The sequence below is a fragment of the Nyctereutes procyonoides genome, unplaced genomic scaffold (genome assembly GCF_905146905.1).
Source record: "Nyctereutes procyonoides isolate TBG_1078 unplaced genomic scaffold, NYPRO_anot_genome, whole genome shotgun sequence".
Taxonomy (NCBI): domain Eukaryota; kingdom Metazoa; phylum Chordata; class Mammalia; order Carnivora; family Canidae; genus Nyctereutes; species Nyctereutes procyonoides.
The window spans coordinates 62,439,740-62,456,883 of record NW_026575135.1 but is presented as its reverse complement, the minus strand read 5'-3'; the positions used below and the strand labels follow the sequence as shown (position 1 = coordinate 62,456,883).

The 17,144-nt window shown below is 38.1% G+C and overlaps 2 protein-coding genes across 2 annotated transcripts in view; both read left to right on the top strand.

Annotated features, from left to right (window-relative positions):
- Nucleotides 1–17,144, top strand: part of LOC129494628 (uncharacterized) — a gene marked incomplete at its 5' end in the record, with an annotated part of 613,327 nt that overhangs the window by 16,605 nt on the left and 579,578 nt on the right.
- SRFBP1 (serum response factor binding protein 1) overlaps nt 2,744–17,144 on the top strand; it is a 66,978-nt gene continuing 52,577 nt past the window's right edge. The window contains 3 exon segments of the mRNA XM_055302164.1: nt 2,744–2,832; nt 14,277–14,365; nt 15,662–15,734. Of these exon segments, the coding sequence (XP_055158139.1) occupies nt 2,797–2,832; nt 14,277–14,365; nt 15,662–15,734 (198 nt within the window). The 5' untranslated portion in view covers nt 2,744–2,796.

Here is a 17,144-nt window from a genome sequence, read left to right as displayed (position 1 = left end):
GAGAGAGAGAGAGAGAGAGAGAGAGAATGACACCAACCAGAGAAGTCTCTCTCCGGGTAAGTACAATGTAAAGGCCATCTGTGGACACATGAAGGCAGCAGCCTTCACCAGAAGCAAGCCTGATGGCACTTTGATCTTGGACTTCTACCCTCCAGAAATATGTAACAGAAAATAACTTCTGTTATGTGAGCCACCCAGTATGTTATGTGAGTCACCCGAGGACCCCTAAAAGAACAATATTTACGGAAAAAAATTTCAAATTAAACAACTATAAATAATATAAAAACGATATGCTGATAAAAATTACCTTCTGTTGGAAGCGATGGAAAGCATTCTTTAAAAAGATGAATAGCTGGACAGCCCCGGGTGGCTCAGTGGTTTAGCACCACCTTTAGCCCAGGGCCTGATCCTGGAGACCCAGGATTGAGTCCCACATCAGGTTCCCTGCATGGAGCCTGCTTCTCCCTCTGCCTGTGTCTCTCTGCCTCTCTCTCTCTCTCTCTCTCTCTCTCTCTCTCATGAATAAATACATAAAATCTTAAAAAAAAAAAAAAGATGAATAGCACTTAACCCTGTCTTAAAAAGTAGCCATTAAGAGAGCAGATTTGGCAGGGGGGAAAGGAGAACCTGGGCTAAGAAAAGGAAGAAAAACAAACACTGAGCCTGAGAACACTGTGCTGGCTAGAGAAATGAGGTTTTGGACAAGAGAAGTGGCCTGGGGAAAGCACTATAGGGCCTTTAAGAGCCACAGGCAAACTTCATATTAAGAACACATTTCCTGAAGTATCATGAAATCATAATAACACCTTTCTCCAAAATTAGAAGACTTGTTTTCCATAAAGCTCTACACTTACCTTTAAGGTTCCCTTTTCTATGCCTTTATGTACAGAGTGCCTACTACCTACTTGAGTTGAAGAAACCATTACATTCCAGGAGCTCATTTCAGCTTTAAGAAGAAGTAAATGATTAAGAAGACAATTACAATCCAGAATATGGTGTGTTCCTGGCAAAACTACCTTTGCGCAACATTATTCAAATAGGAAGTCAACTATTAATACATTTGTACCTAAATAACAAATAAAATTAAATTAAAAGCATACCAACCCAAATATAAGTCTGAGTTAATACAACTGGAGTACAGAATCATGACTTAGGAGCATGGGCTCTGGGCACGGTCGTCTTTTTGGACTAGAGGCTCATAAGTAGGCCTAGCTTAAATGTTCTTTCATTAGTGGTGAAATTCTTAATTTTATCTGTGAATTTGAGTTTTGTACGTGAAGTCCAGTGGGACAACGAAATCTATTTCAAGGGTTCAGTCTTGGGTCATCTTTGGTCCTGCCTCTTGCATCCTCCGCTGGGTTCTCTGGCTTCCCACTTTCTTGTCTCTGCCCAGCAACTGCTGCCATCTTGTTCCAAAGTGCATCCACCTTAGGTCCTGGGGTTCCAGGTCCCAGGCACCTGTGATGGTCTGCACTAGATCCACCCATTTTCCCTGCTTTGGAGAACACCCCATTAAATACCAAATAAAAACACATGACAGGTCAAGGGACACCATGAAAGAAAAGAAAAACTTTTTCCTACTTTTTGAATGAAGGGTCTTGCATTTTCACTCTGCACTGGGCTCTGCAGATTTATGTAACCAGTTCAGCAGTCCTGTGACAGTGGTCGGTCCCAGCTGGGCAACCATGGGTGAGACACTTGGCTCCTCAGAAGTCAGCTTCCATATCTGTGAAATAAGAATAGTTCCTATGTCATTACATTTCTGTGAGTATTCTGGAGATAATTCATGGGAGCTGTAGCCCTGGCCTTTGATTCATTTTAACGATCAATACTACCAGGTGTGAACCATTAATTAAAAGATGATCTAATTCGGATTTACTCCTTAATGGCTGCTCTGCCTACAGGCTAATACTTCAAAACAGCCATTCCCATAGGCAGTTACAAATGTGCCTTAAACGTTTTGCTTTAAACGTTCAGCTTTTTCTTTTTGATTTTCCTTTAAAATTTAAATGTTCATTACCTAAATTTAAACCTTATTATAGGGTTGCCTGGGTGGCTCAGCAGTTGAGCGTCTGCCTTTGGCCCAGGGCGCGATCCTGGAGACTCGGGATTGAGTCCCACATCGGGCTCCCTGCATGGAGCCTGCTTCTCCCTCTGCCTGTGTCTCTGCCTCTCTCTCTCTCTCTCTCAGGGTGTCTCTCGTGAATAAATAAATAAAGTCTTTAAAAATAAATAAATAAACCAACCTTATTACAGTGTTCAGAAAAAAAATACATGTTCGTGCTTCAGCTATAACGTGAGCCTAGACAGGAAAAGCTGTATCTAATAAGGACTGCTTGTTAGAAGCGCAAGAATCTTAACAAACGCCAGATAAAAATTCAAAGCAAAAATTGGTCGCTCAGCTGTTCGTTTCATAAATGGGCTTTCGCCCCCCACTGGGACACAAAAACATGGTCCTTATAAAGCGAGCCACGTCTACAAAGGAATACAATAAAATCAACATCTTGAAAAACTCCTAAACTTGGCAACATCTTGCAGAGCGCCCTCTGGGCCACCTGCCCGCGCCTAGTTTCCATAGGAACGCGGAGTTCCGGTGCGTAGCGCTCCACTCCGGAAGTTGTTCTCAGTCACTTCCGTTCTTCCCCTAGAAGAATCGATCTCTCTGTCACTGAGGCGTCGGCTCGAAAGGAAGAGGAGTGAGTTTTGGGCCGCTAAGGCTGCCGTAGAGGGGCGTGGCGTCGGAGCCGCGGTGTGATTCACGGAGTTCACGTGCCGGCCGCCGCGAGTAGATCTACCATGGCTCAGCCGGGGACTCTAAACCTCAATAACGAGGTAGGCGCCGAGACCCGCGGAGCCTGTGGGCCTGCCCTGAGGACCCCCCCCCCCCGCCCCGGAATGGCTTCTCTGGGTCTTTCTGACGGGCTCGTGGTCTCTTGGGGGCGACAGTAGGGAGCGCGGCTGGGGGAGCTTCTGGCTGGGCCCAGGCCGGTGTCCCGGAGCTCGGAGCCTGGCCACAGGATCTCCCCCTCCCGGTTCCTAGGTGGCTGAGGTAAACTGGAGACCTGCTTCTGGCTCGGGGGCCCCATGAATCTTTATCTGTAGGACTTTGGGAGGAAACGAACCTTACGACAGCGCCTACTTCGCAAGATGGATGTGAGATTTAAATGAGATGGGAGTATGGGAAGTCTCCGCGAAGGGCCGAGCGGCTAATAAACTCTCGTTACACATTACCTGCCTTCTTTTGGATGCCGAAAGTGAAGGGGAGGGCTTGAAAGGTCTAGCTTTTACGGAGAGTTTGCTGTTCTTCAGTGCGATCCTATCTTTTATAAGGACGTACGCTCAGGACCACGTTTCTTACTTCAGCTACCGTCCCATTTATCATGTTCCATTTATGCGAAGTCTTTATTTTTTTAAGATTTTATTTATTTATTTATTCATGAGAGACAGAGAGAGAGAGAGAGGCGGAGACACAGGCAGAGGGAGAAGCAGGCTCCATGCAGGGAGCCCGACGCGGGACTCGATCCCGGGTCCCCAGGATCACGCCCTGGGCTGAAGGCGGCGCTAAACCGCTGAGCCACCGGGGCTGCCCTTATGCGAAGTTTTTAAAAAAGAGTTGCCGGGCAGCCCGCAAATGAAGACCTCACAGCCACTGCAAAGGAAGTTCTTTATCTTCTGTGTTCAGTGGCTATTTAAGTGTTTGCCGTGAGCGCGACTACTGTTGGTTACGCACAGTTGTATGTAGACATGGTTTCTGTTCTCACACCACCTGTGCTCAGATTGGGAAGGGTAGGCAACACCTCCAGATGGTACAGAATAATATCCAGAAAAACAGGTAGGGCGGAAAAGTTGCCAAAGAAAGCAAAATGAAGTGATGATTGCTCTTTGTCTTTAAGGATCTTACACTGGACTTAGAGTCACTGATTCGATGAAGGGGAAGAAGGCATTCCAGGCAGAGGGACTGGTAATACAATACGGCAAGGAGCGATGATAGAAGGAACCCCCTTGGGTGGTACAGGGCTAGAGAACTCTCCGTTGATGAATACTTGTGGGATTAAATAGGGAATGAAACTAAAATATATTACTGCATTACTGCAGGTTAATAAATCCAGATTTCACTTGGCAGTGGGGTACAGACTACAATGAAGGGTGAAATTCTGAAGATGTTTAGCATATATTCGTAAACATACCTTAACCTTCTACTTCCAGAAAACATTTGGTGGACTTTTTCTCACTAGTATGCCTAGGACATATAAAATAGTTTAATTGGATTAATATCCTTGAGAATTCCTTGGAACACTAGTGAGCTGCCCATTTGGTTTTGAAATTGCTGAGAGAGTTCTAATGGCATTTAGCAGTCTTCACTTACCGTGTTTTCTTTTTCCACTTAACTAATTCCCAAGCCTCTTCAAAACAGTTAAATTTTGATCTTTAGGAATTTCTCACTAATTCACCTCAGACTGGGCCAGGTATCTCTTCTTCATGCAACGACTTTCTACTCTTGGAACACTTTCTACCTCTTTTCTCTGTGTTTATGTATTTGTCTACCACCTACAATGTATGTGCTCTATGATAAGGTTTGCCGGGCTACTAGATGAACATAACAAATTATAGGTGTACACATCCCACGTTAAGGTAAATCTTATACATTCTTATATGAAGGATGGGGGGAAAGGCCAGCAAGAGTGGAGATGATGGAAGGTGTCGTAATTTAAACGAATGGGAGGAAAGTATCTAAAAGGGGAAGACAAATAGAGATTTGTTTCTAAAAATTGAGAAACATCCCCCAATTTAAAAAAAAAGCCAATTAGAAGAAAACATATAGCAAATATGACAGATAATGGCTAATGCCGTCACTGTAAAATAGTAATTAAGAGAAACTGCCTCATAGAACATTGGTAAAAGAAATGATTAACTTCTCGAGGGAAGAAATATATCTGCAGAAGAGTTCACATTCACTATTTTAACCTACCCATTACTTTTTCATTACCGTCCCATCCTAGTCCAAGTTACATCTGTCACCAGAACTGCCTTCCAACTACTTCCCTGACTCTTCCCTACCCCCTAGTCTGATCTCCATAGTGCAGCTGGAGTGCCCTCTTCAAAAGAGAAATCCAGTCTCCCAGCTTCCTTGTTTACAGCCTATTGGATGGTTTCCTTTTGCTTTTGGTAAAGACCAGTCTAAACAAGGCCATCTCCTCTACCCTTTATTGTATACCACTGCTCCCCCAGGAACGCCCCACCACCCCCACACTTCAGCCTCACTGGCCCTCTCCTCTGCGAGGTAGCATGGAGTTCTGCACCTCCTTTGCACATATTCTTCCGTCTACCCAAAACTCCTTCTCAGTCCATTTCATATTTCTATGTGTTATTTTCTCAGGGCAGCTGGGTTTGACTTACATTTTACCTCTCTGTACTCTCCTATAACACTTTTTAGCACTTCTAAGAGTTGCTGAGTGTATATTTGACTGTGAATGTGAGAGATTTCTTTACTTCACCTGTCTGTAAGCTTTTTCTCAGTACTGATGTGTTCAGTGAGAAACTTGAGCCATCATTTTTATGATCCTTAGTAACTTAAATTAGCTCTCCTCAACTGGGGTATAGGAATTCAAGGATCCTATAACTACCTGAAATTATTGTATAAGTTGGTGTTTGGGTGTGTGTCTGTGTGTGTGTGTGTGTGTGTGTGTGCTTCTAGGAGGAAAGCAGTCCATAGGTTTCATCAGATTCTGAAATGTTTATAAATCTCTGGTATCATCTTTGGAATATTGGTACTTGTTATCTGTACATAATTTTTTTTTACTTATGGCTTTTTCTTTAAATAGTTATGTGGCCATCTAATTAATAGCATATTTATTTCCCAAAATGTCTTTTGTGAAAATAAGAATCCTGCCTGCATAGGCATCTATTATGCTAACTTTCAGTGCCTTCTACCCTTAATATTTTTATTCTTTTCAAAAATTTTCAAAAAAAAAATGACATTTATAAAATTGAAAAGCTGACATTTACCAACTACTTCTAAGTTCTTAAAATAACCTTTATTCTTTTTAAGTATATAAAATCTTACCTTTTTAATTTTACCTTTTCTTTTAAAAAAATCGCTTTTTACTTCACATTATGTTTATTTATTGAATTGTTTTATTTTGACCAATGCTTTACATGAACTTCGAAGTGGGAATACTTAACTGATTTATAGCAATTTCCTAACCTCAAGCATACCACCTTATTTGCAAGTAATAATGAACAAGTAGCATTGTGCAGATGAAAGTATGGATAGCTCAACTTGAGTTACTTAATGTTCACACGAGGGAGGGAAATCTCCTAACTCTTTTACCCCTCCCTTTGGGTTAGAATTAGAGAAAGGTCGCCCAATTGGAAACAACAATGCCTAGTATCTAGTGTGTAAGGAATTTGTAAATCAGAGTTGGATTTGCTACAGTCACCTGTTTCTTTAGGCAGCAGTGAAATGCAAAATCAAAACTAGGAAGTGAACCAATCTGACCATGTACTTTAATTCTGTAGAAGGCAAAGAGCCTTTATATGAAACAGACGTTATTTTATACGTGATAGCAAATTACCAAGAAGCCCATTAGACAATTGCTTTCCACTTCTTACTACATAGTAAAGTTAGAAACTAAAGTACCAGAGAATAAAGTGATTTGCCTCCACATATTGTAAAGGATTTGAATGTCAAGAACTCTGTATGTGCTTTTGAATTTATAAAGCTTGTATTTCATAACTGAAATAGTAAATCACGGTCTTTCCATAAGAAGAGAACCGTTTTCTGTTCAGTTGTTAAACTGTTCTGGGGAGTTTTGCTAGGTGGCAGCATATGCTCAGTAATGATTAAGTTGTAGATAATCGCAAACATTCTAGAATTTTTAAATTACTGCTGATCAGAAGTAAAAAAATATAATTCAACACTAGGTTATCATCCAAATGGCCAAATAAGAAGCACTATGTATAATTAATACAATAATTAATTAGTAATTATACCATAATTAATTTTGTCAACTATAAAGTAGTTCAAACATACATAAAATGATGTAACAAATGTCCTGTAATCTACCTGTATTTATCAAGTGTCAATATTTTGCTATATAATGCTTAGTTCTATCCACCTTCTTCTGTCTCCGAAGTAATTCATACTCTTTCAGTGTAATTTTCTCATCCACATTTTTTTGTGACTTAGTAACATATATACCAGTGTTTATTATGTTATATATACCCATAGTATTATGCTGTACATTTTTAAATTTTGCCTGTGTTACTGTATTAATGTAGTGCCATACCACAAGTATCTTTATAAAAGTTACTTTTCAGGCGCCTGGGTGGCTCAGTCTGTTTAGTGTCTTGCCTTCTGCTCAGGTCTTGATCTTGGTATCAGTGACAGCCCAGAGTTGGGCTCTGCACTCAGTGGGAAATCTGCTTGTCCCTCTGCCCCCTTCCCCCACTTGGGCACGTGCCCACTTTCTCTCTATCTCTCTCTCTCTAGCAAATAAATAAAATCTTTTTTTTTTTTTTTTTTAAGATTTGATTTACTTATTCATGAGAGCCAGAGAGAGGCAGAGACACAGAGACAGAAGCAGGCTCCATGCAAAGAGCCAGATGTGGGACTCAATCCCGGGACTCCAGGGTCACACCTTGATCTGAAGGCAGATGCTCAACCACTGAGCCACCCAGGCATCCTTAAATAAAATCTTTAAAAATACCTTTAGAAGTTACTTTTCACCACACAGTTTTAGGGTTTACTCAATGATAATACATGCTTATCTCCTGCATTGATTTAGAATACCATATTGCTTGTGCTTTAGTTATATGCATTATTTTATCTTTTATGCAGCATTTTATAGGAATGCTGCAGTGAACAGTCTCGTGCATAGCCTTTCCTATTGTTGAAGATGTATCTTCTGCATGGATTCCTAGAAGTAGGATTTTTGTTAGATGTTGCCAGTTTCCTCCAGAAGGAGTACCCAGTTTGTATTCAGCAGCATATGAGAGCACCTATTTTGTAACAGCCTCATGGACAGAATGTGTTGTCATATTTTTTTTTTTTTGGTATGCAATCTGATAAGTAATGAGTAACCAGAAGTTTTAATGTTAAGAAACATAGATATACTCAGATTTTTTTAGCATTCTAAACTCTCATAGGAGGGAAATCATAGAACAATACTAAGGTCTTGGAATAATTGTTTTCTAGTAACTATGGGGCTTTGTTTCAGGTTAATTTAAATGTAATGCAAAGTCAGTGGATTACCAAAAGAGGGTGTCTATTTGGCCCTCAGATAGTTAACTAAAATTCAATTCAAAGTAATAGTTGCTTTTGTCTTTGGACCATAATTTGCTTTCAGCTTTGTAGATCAGAACTTTGCTATCCTTATTACCCCAAAAGTATAGCTCGTTCTTTCAGGAGCAAATTCACATTAACCATAGCTTATAAGAGACTATAAAATGAGAAAGCTAGTTTATTAGATATATATAATGTAAGACAGTAAGTCTCACATTGTAAACAATTATTTTATTGTCTACTGATCTACATTGTCTACTTGGAATGTAGAACTATAAAAAGGTTTTTGGTGGTTTTTTTTTTTTTTTTAGTTTTTTTTTTTTTAAAGATTGTATTTATTCATGAGAGACACAGAGAGAGTGAGAGAGGCAGAGACACAGACAGAGAGAAAAGCAGGCTCCATGCTAGGAGCCCAATGTAGGACTCGATCCTGGATCCTGGGATCATGTTCTGAGCCAAAGGCAGACACTCAGCCACTGAGCCACCCATGTGTCCCTAGAAAGGGGTTTTATTTTTATTTTTCTTAAAGATTATTTATTTATGATAGACATAGAGAGAGAGAAGCAGAGACACAGGCAGAGGGAGAGGCAGGCTCCATGCTGGGAGCCCAACGTGAGACTCCATCCTGGTCCCAGGATCGCGCCCTGGGCCAAAGGCAGGCACTAAATCGCTGAGCCAGCCAGGGATCCCCTAGAAAGGGGCTTTAATTGCACAATTCATTGTTGGGCTATGAACATCTGTCCCCATAATTGAATTATTCTAATACAAATTGGATTTCTCATCCCTGAACTGGAGATTCTTTGGAATCTCCTTGAATTAAAACCCTGCCAGCCAGCTTTTGCTCTCTGCAGCTCCCTTTCCTATGTTTACGTTCACTCTTCTCCTGGAGATTTATCATTCAGTTTCTTTCTTCAAGGTCTTCCCTTCTCTTTTTGTTTCCTGTTTCTTCTTTGTCAACACATTTCATTCCATTATTAGGCCTTTATTTTCTCCTTGATCTATTTCTCTTTCCTTCCTTCCCTCCCAGACAGTATCATACTTTCTTCACATTTCTAACAATAGTAGGTCTGTTTGCTTTTGGTTGGAAAACCAGAGCACATTGCTCTTAAGTAGTGCATCGGCCTACTGACAGTATTGAATGTTTTAGGCCTGTCTGTTGACTTGTGGGTTTCTTGTCAACCAACTTCCTAATTCCTAAGTGCAAATGAATTTTGAATCCTAACTAAGAGGCTCTTGGTACCTGTTTGTCAGTTTTGCAAAAATAAAGTTAAATGCTTGAAGAAAGCAAAGTGCTTTGGGTAGACAGTTGTAAAAAAAAATAAAAATAAAATTTCCATTGTTACATAAAATGAATGTACTTAGTTTTTTCAAATGTATTAAACTTAATCAAATTTTCCTACTGCCTACACACAAATCTTGGAAAAGTCAATAAGCTGGAAAAGGATTTTTTGGTTTTGGCTTGCAGCTACTTATATAAAGCATTCCCTTTTCTTTTAGAATTCCCTAATGCAATAATGGCAAACATAGTACTTCTTAAATTGGAATTTTAAAATTGGAGTTTAGCTTTCCCATGATTGGAATGTAACTGAGGACCAACTCTGTTCACTGTATTTCGTTAGTTAAGTTTGGTTAATAGCAGTTAGCAAAAAGCATATAATCATCTTATGCGCCTGCAGGGTATAGCAGTTAGAAACAGTTGTTAATACATTCTGGTGCATAATTTATGACTCACTATTAATTTATTTTATAAATGACTTTCAAGTTATGTGTCATAAACTCCCATTTTCCTACATGTGAAATGTAAGAATTTTTTTCACTTAAATCTAGTCTAAATGGCTTTTTAATATGCAAGTAAATTTCTTTTCTAAACCTAACTTCAAAATAAATTCCAAAAGAGTTAGCCTATCTAGTGGGAAAGAAACCTGATTACTCTGAACTTTGTTAATTTATTAGGCATTTGAAACAGTGAACAAACAAGTATTACAACCTTTCTGGTTACTTAAATAATATAGGTTTATTGAAACTTCACACTGTATCGTCAGTACGTTAGATGGTACAATGTAATGTTGAATAAAACCAGACACTTGACTTTCATGGAATTTATAACCTACTGGGAAGAGGACACATCAGATTGTAATCATGTTACAAGTAGAATATCAGTACGTTAGAGGTACAATGTCAGTACGTTAGATGGTACAATGTAATGTTGAATAAAACCAGACACTTGACTTTCATGGAATTTATAACCTACTGGGAAGAGGACACATCAGATTGTAATCATGTTACAAGTAGAATATTAAACTTAAAATAATGGTCATGATAAGTTCTAGAAGCACTCTTAAGTACTTATAAAGGGGGATTTTAACCCTCTCTAGAAGGTCAGAAATGATTTCACTGAGAAATGACAGTTGAACCAAAATCAGAAGGATAACATGAAAGAATGATAAAAAGAGCAGTCCTACCAGAGGAAACAAGTGTAAAGACCTGGTGGTAGGTAGGTGGGAGCATGGTGAAGACAGAGGAGTTAAAGAAGGCCCATGTGGCCATCCTAAGACAAACTAGAAACCACCAAAGAGAATTAATTAAGTAAAGTCTGTCGTCAAATCTTGTGTTAAGATATGTATTCTGAGTGAAATGTGGATAACTGGTTAGAGAGGGGCAAGAATGGATAAAGACAAACCAGTTACCAGTAACTCAGCCAAGAGAGTTAGGAGGTCACGATAGGGGAAGAAGTGGTACAATTTGAGATATATTTAGGAGATAAAATTAACATGACTTGATAACAGATTCGTTGTGAGGGATCTAGAAAAGAAAGCTTAAAATGAACCCTCAGTTTTTAATTGAACAAAGGGTTGTTCTTTTCTCTAAAATTTAAAACAAAAGAATCCATTTGAAGGTGAAGAACATGGGTTCAAGTGTGCATCATAGGTTATTTTAAGCATGCTCAAAAGGAAATATCAAGCAGTTGCACAGTTAGGTCTGGAGCTAGAGAGATCTTAGCTAAAGGCAGAAATTATTGGGTTAATTTGTTTAGGTAGGAATTATACAGGTAAGATCACTTAGGTCTAAAAAGTATATTGTTAAAAGAAGATTGGCTTAGGGCTGCCCCTTGAACTTATGACTGGTAAGAGTGGATGAATGTTCAAAGACCAAGATAGAGTAGCTCTAGAGGATGGAATGAAACCCTGGAGAGTATTTTATCATGAAAAGAAGAGGAAAATGTTCCTAGAAAGTGGTCAAAAGGGCAGCCCAGGTGGCTCAGCGGTTTAGCGCCGCCTTCAGCCCAGGGCCTGATCCTGGAGACCTGGGATCGAGTTCCATGTCGGGCTCCCTGCATGGAGCCTGCTTCTTCTGCCTGTGTCTCTGCCTCTCTTTCTCTGTATGTCTCTCATGAATAAATAAATACAATCTTAAAAAAAAAAAAAAAGTGCTCAAAAATGTCAAATGCTCCTGAAATTGCAAGTAAAGTGAAGCCTGAAAAATTTCTGTTTTATTTGAGGGACTTTTTAGAAATCATTGGTGTCTATTGTAACAGTTTTTAGTGGACTAATGGAAATGGAAATCTAACTGGAATTATGTGGCATGCAAAAATGGAGAGTTTGAGCCTCTGAAAGCTTGGCTCGGGCAGTTATAGAAAGAGGGTACTCTTAGTGATCTTTATAGTGAGGATGTTTTGTCTTGCCTCTAGTGAAAGTGAGTCAAGGACAATGAATAATTAATTAATTAATTAATCCATTGAAGAGATTGACAGTGCTAGAGTAAAGGAGTAGTCTGAAGTACAGGTTCTAGGAAGGCAGAAAAGATGAGATCCAAAACACAACTAGGAAGGAGATGAATGTCAGATACTGTGTGGGAGAATTTCTTATAACTTTGTTATAGAGGACAGTAGATGATACACGTAAATTTGCATTCATGGTGGTAGAAACATGATGGTTCCCCTCTGATGTTCATTTTCTCCATAAAATTGGAAAAGAGAAAGAGGAAGTTCAGCTGTTTGAGAAAGCAGGCAAAGGTTTAATAGTCATTATAGAAGGAATTGACACAAAAAATATTATAGGTTGGCTAAGAGTGTAGGAACCTATTTTAGGTTAATTATAATGAATTTAAAGTAGATAGAATATCTCAAGTATTTCCCAGTTCTTGGTGGGGGCAGGGGGGGGGGGGCACTGCGAAAAAAGAACTCAGGATGAGGGGTGCCTAGGTGTCTCAGTTGGTTAGGTTGCCAACTCTTGGTTTCAGCTCAGGTCATGATCTTGGGATCCTGGGATTGAGCCCTTCTCCTGGCTCTGCACTCAGTGTGGAGTCTACTTGAGGATCCTCCCTCCCTCTCCTGCCCCCTTCTAAAATAAATAAATAAGTCTTTGGGGGAGAAAAACAACTCAGGATTATGTTTTCATCCAGGATTAACTAGAGAGATTGCTAACAGGAAGGATGGAGTTTAAGGTATTGGCAAGTGTGGATCATGTATATAAGCTGACTAGTAGTAGGAAAATTAAAAAGAACAGAACTGATCTTTTAAAATAAAGTACAGGAATCAGTGAACTTGTTGGTCTCAGTAAAGTCAAAGATGGTGTTGGTAGGTAGAGTTGAACGAGGAAACTGATAGGCATTGTGATCTCAGTGTAGAGTATTTGAATTAATGGTTATAAAAATAGAACCCTTATGGTGATAACAAGGACTATAGTGTGACCTTGGACGTGAGTGCTGAGATTGAATAAGATTAGATCATGAAAAAAGAAATTCAACAAGTGAGGATATAATAATGGATATCTGTGTCACCGAGACTGGTGGCAAAAGTTAGGGGAGAGATAAATTGTACATTGATCGCCAGTATTTTCACTGACAAAGGGGATGCAATATACTGCGAGTAAAAGAATATGTTAAAGCCAAATGCAAGAGCCTTGAAGAAGCAGTATGATATTGATATTGCTATTTTGACAAGGAGAATCTGAGGGATTCTATGTGCCAGGCGCTCTTGCAAGGCTCAGAAAATATCAAATGCCACAAGGCCCCTGTCCTCTAGGAGTGCCCAGGCTATAGAATAAGATGGCCACATGAGCAGTTAGCAGTTAGGAACAGTACAGTGATACAGATCCTACCTACAAAGTTTCGTGGGAATACAGAGGTTGGAGGGGGATATCTCTACCTGAAGAAGTCATTGGAAGATTTGTTAGGAAAGATTATATCTGACCTGAATTTTACATAGTTCTTTAATTAGAGAACGGAAAGAAGGACATTATAGAATTGATAAGATATAGGACTCCTAATAATGACAGGCAGAATATAAACTCAAAATGATAGCATCCCATTGTACTAAGTAAGTACTCTTAAACATGTAGTTCTTCATCGTTAGAATATTTTCACTTCTTGGCCACTCTTTCTGTTTTTCTGTTCTTAGACTTCAGCACTTTTGTCAAACGGGATGATTTAAAGCATCTGTCAGTGTGTGTGCGTGTATACATGCACTCTTAAGTTTTCAACATTTCTTTTAAAGTTAATGCTTGATGTTTATTACTGGAAAAAAATGCAAGGGTTTCTGTATAAATAAGTAAAATATTACCATTTTCACACATTTGCTTTGGATAATATAAACACTCATTCAGTAAATTAAATTCCTGCCAGTATGGGTAAAGCTTGTTTTAAATCACAAGCGTCCAAAGAGGAGTATGATGCTCTGTAATCTCAGGGAACTCACCATTTATTATTTTCCAAGCACAAAATATAAATGCACTGTTAAAATACTAATCATCGAGAATGCTGTGACTTTTTTAAAAAATCATAGCTTGTTTCTCTTAAGTCCTCAGACACATTTTTAGAATGTTGATTTACTCCTTCACTGTTTATGGAAGAAGTTTGATTTCATCAAACTGTGAATATGGTTGAAAATTTGGTTAAAGTGACTGGAGTTAAACTGTAATATTAAGACTCAACATAAAGTGTTTCTTCTTGAATTAAAAGAGAACCTTTCTAATTTTGTCTTTATTCCTCAAAGGTTGTGAAGATGAGAAAAGAAGTGAAGAGAATCCGAGTGTTGGTTATCCGAAAACTTGTCAGGAGTGTTGGCAGACTGAAGTCAAAAAAGTTAGTCACTTGAAGTCATGATCCTATGACCAATAAAATGTCAGAAGTTGTTTTTATTCAGTATTTACAAATTTGAGGGTGGGACGAGAAGGAATAATTGAGGTTCTTACTCATACAGCACTTTGTTTTATATGGAAAGAGGATTTGAGTGGAATACAGTGTGCTGTGTCAGCATGTCCTTATATGGTTTGGGCCACATTCACTTAAGATACACAATAAATTCTTCTGTTTTTTTTTTTTTTTCTTTTTTTTTTTTTCCCCAGAGTGCTCCTTCTGGCCTTTTCAGAATGAAGGTCCTTTGGAATTATTTATGAATTTTATGTTGTTGGAAGTTATTTTAAGAGGTTGATGTTTAATAAATCTAGTAATTCCTTGAATCAGTTTTAAAGGTTTTATGTCACTTTATTCCTTGAATTACTGAATAATTTGAAATCTTGATTACCTTGTGGAAGTGCTTATCAAAATACTATGTTCCATCTATTTTTTAATATTTTCTAATTTCATTATCATTAGTATTAGAGTAAGCATATTACAGTTTTAATGCTTTCAACCTAAATATTTAGTCTTCACATGTAATTTGTTCCTGATTAATTTCTGACTCTATCATAAATAACCTTTCTCTCTGTTGTAATCAGATATTTCTCTTTATGTACTCTTTTAATTCCAGAGAACAAATTTTATTTAATAAAACTACATCTGACCTTTAGTTATAGCCCATGAATTCAGCTTATGTTACATCAAATACAATGTGCCATTAAACAGTTGATTAAAAAGTATTGTTCAGGGGATCCCTGGGTGGCTCAGCGGTTTGGCACCTGCCTTTGGCCCAGGGTGCGATCCTGGAGTCCCGGGGTCGAGTCCCGCATCGGGCTCCCAGCATGGAGCCTGCTTCTCCCTTCTCCCTCTGCCTGTGTCTCTGCCTCTCTCTCTCTGTCTCTCTCTCTATCATTCATGAATGAATGAATGAATGAATGAATGAATAAATAAATAAATAAATAAATAAATAAATAAATAAATAAATACATAAATCTTTAAAAAATATATTATTCAGCTTTCCATTAAGGAATTAAAAGGCCAATGACTATTACTAGTAGTAATAGTCATTAATATAATGCCAAACAGTGCTATATTTGCCAAAAACTTGGGTTTGTTGATGGAATTGGTGTCTGTGTTGGGTAGTGTAGGATAACAATGTTTGTTATTTAGAGATTATGCTTTTCTAAGAGAAATGAAGAGACTTTTCATTGTGATCTGAGTCTAAAATACCTGGCTGTATATTTTCATGTATTTTCACAGAGGTACTGAAGATGCACTGTTAAAAAACCAAAGACGAGCACAACGATTGCTTGAAGAAATTCATGCTATGAAGGTAAGGCCTTGTGTGAGTGTGTGTATATATATATGTGTGTTTCTGTGTCTCCTCTCAGCCTGCTGTGTGTGTGTGTGTGTGTGTGTGTGTGATATTGGTTATTTGAATATTATTGCCAGTTGACTGAGACTTATTTTTATGGGTCTATTTGGTGAAGAATGTAGCACATTTAGAAAATTGTAATATGTTTAAGGTTGCATTTTTCCATGTTTTTTACTGAATTTGTTTAAAGTACTATAATAATTTACAAAGAACCTATGCCAAACTAAACTCATCTTGCTTAATAATGCCTCATGCCTGAAATTTTAATTTTCACTCTAACTTTACACATAGTTGACATTAAGTTCAAGAATTAAAGCGTTCGTGCTGTTTGGTAATGCAGATGGTAATATTGGTGGCTGACATCATGCTTTGCCTATTGCCAGCTCAATAAATTTTTGTGTGGTGATGTCAGCATTTTATTCAGCTCTGTAGTAACTTGAAATAAAATTAGTGTTGGACAAAAATGATCTGTATTTTCATTTCTTTCAGCCAGACTCTTCACTAGCATAATTTTTAGGTCTTCTCACTGCTCTACTTTGTGGAAACTTTCATTTACCAAATGACATACTATTAAATGTCTGGGAGACTGTTTTATTGCACAACTTAAAAACAACATTTGGTACCAACAATTATCTTAATTGCAGGGTCATTTTGCATGTATGTTTGACTATTATATTTTGGTATAACTTCAACTTTTGAGACAGATAAAAGAGCAAGAGAATTCTCTAACAATATTTTAATTGAGTTAGATCATCAAAGCTTCACACCATTTTTTTCCTTTGGAAGGAGTAAAGTGTTTTATAGGACAAAGTTATCACAGTTAATCCGAGTAGAAATAGTGGTGGGGCATGGTAGTTCTTTGACTATGTTTTTTGTGGGGTATTTTTTATTGGTTTTATATTCACAAGTCTACAAAATTCATAGAATCCATTCACTGTATCTTTTCTTTCTCAAAATTTTAATCCCTCTTTTATCTAATCATTTAGCTAAATATTCTCTATATGAGTCCATATTATTGTTTGTGTCAGTATGGATCACACATGTAGGCTTCTTCATGTGCCTTTTTTCCCATGAAATTCCTCCAAGAAATAAAATCTGTAGTTTTTTTAGTGCAGCACTGAGATGAGAAATTGCGATTTATCCACTTTTCTCTTTCACTTTCTCTTAACCAAGATCCTTACTAAATTACATTCCTTGCCTAAATTTTTCCCTGTAATTTCTTCTGAATAGTCATTTTTGTAGTCCTAAATTATTCAGATGCTTTAAACGGCTGTTTAACTGCTGCTTTTATTTTACCCTGGAAAAGATATATACAATAAGTTTATATGCAGTGTGTAAAGAGTTTGAGATCAAAATATATTTATTAAT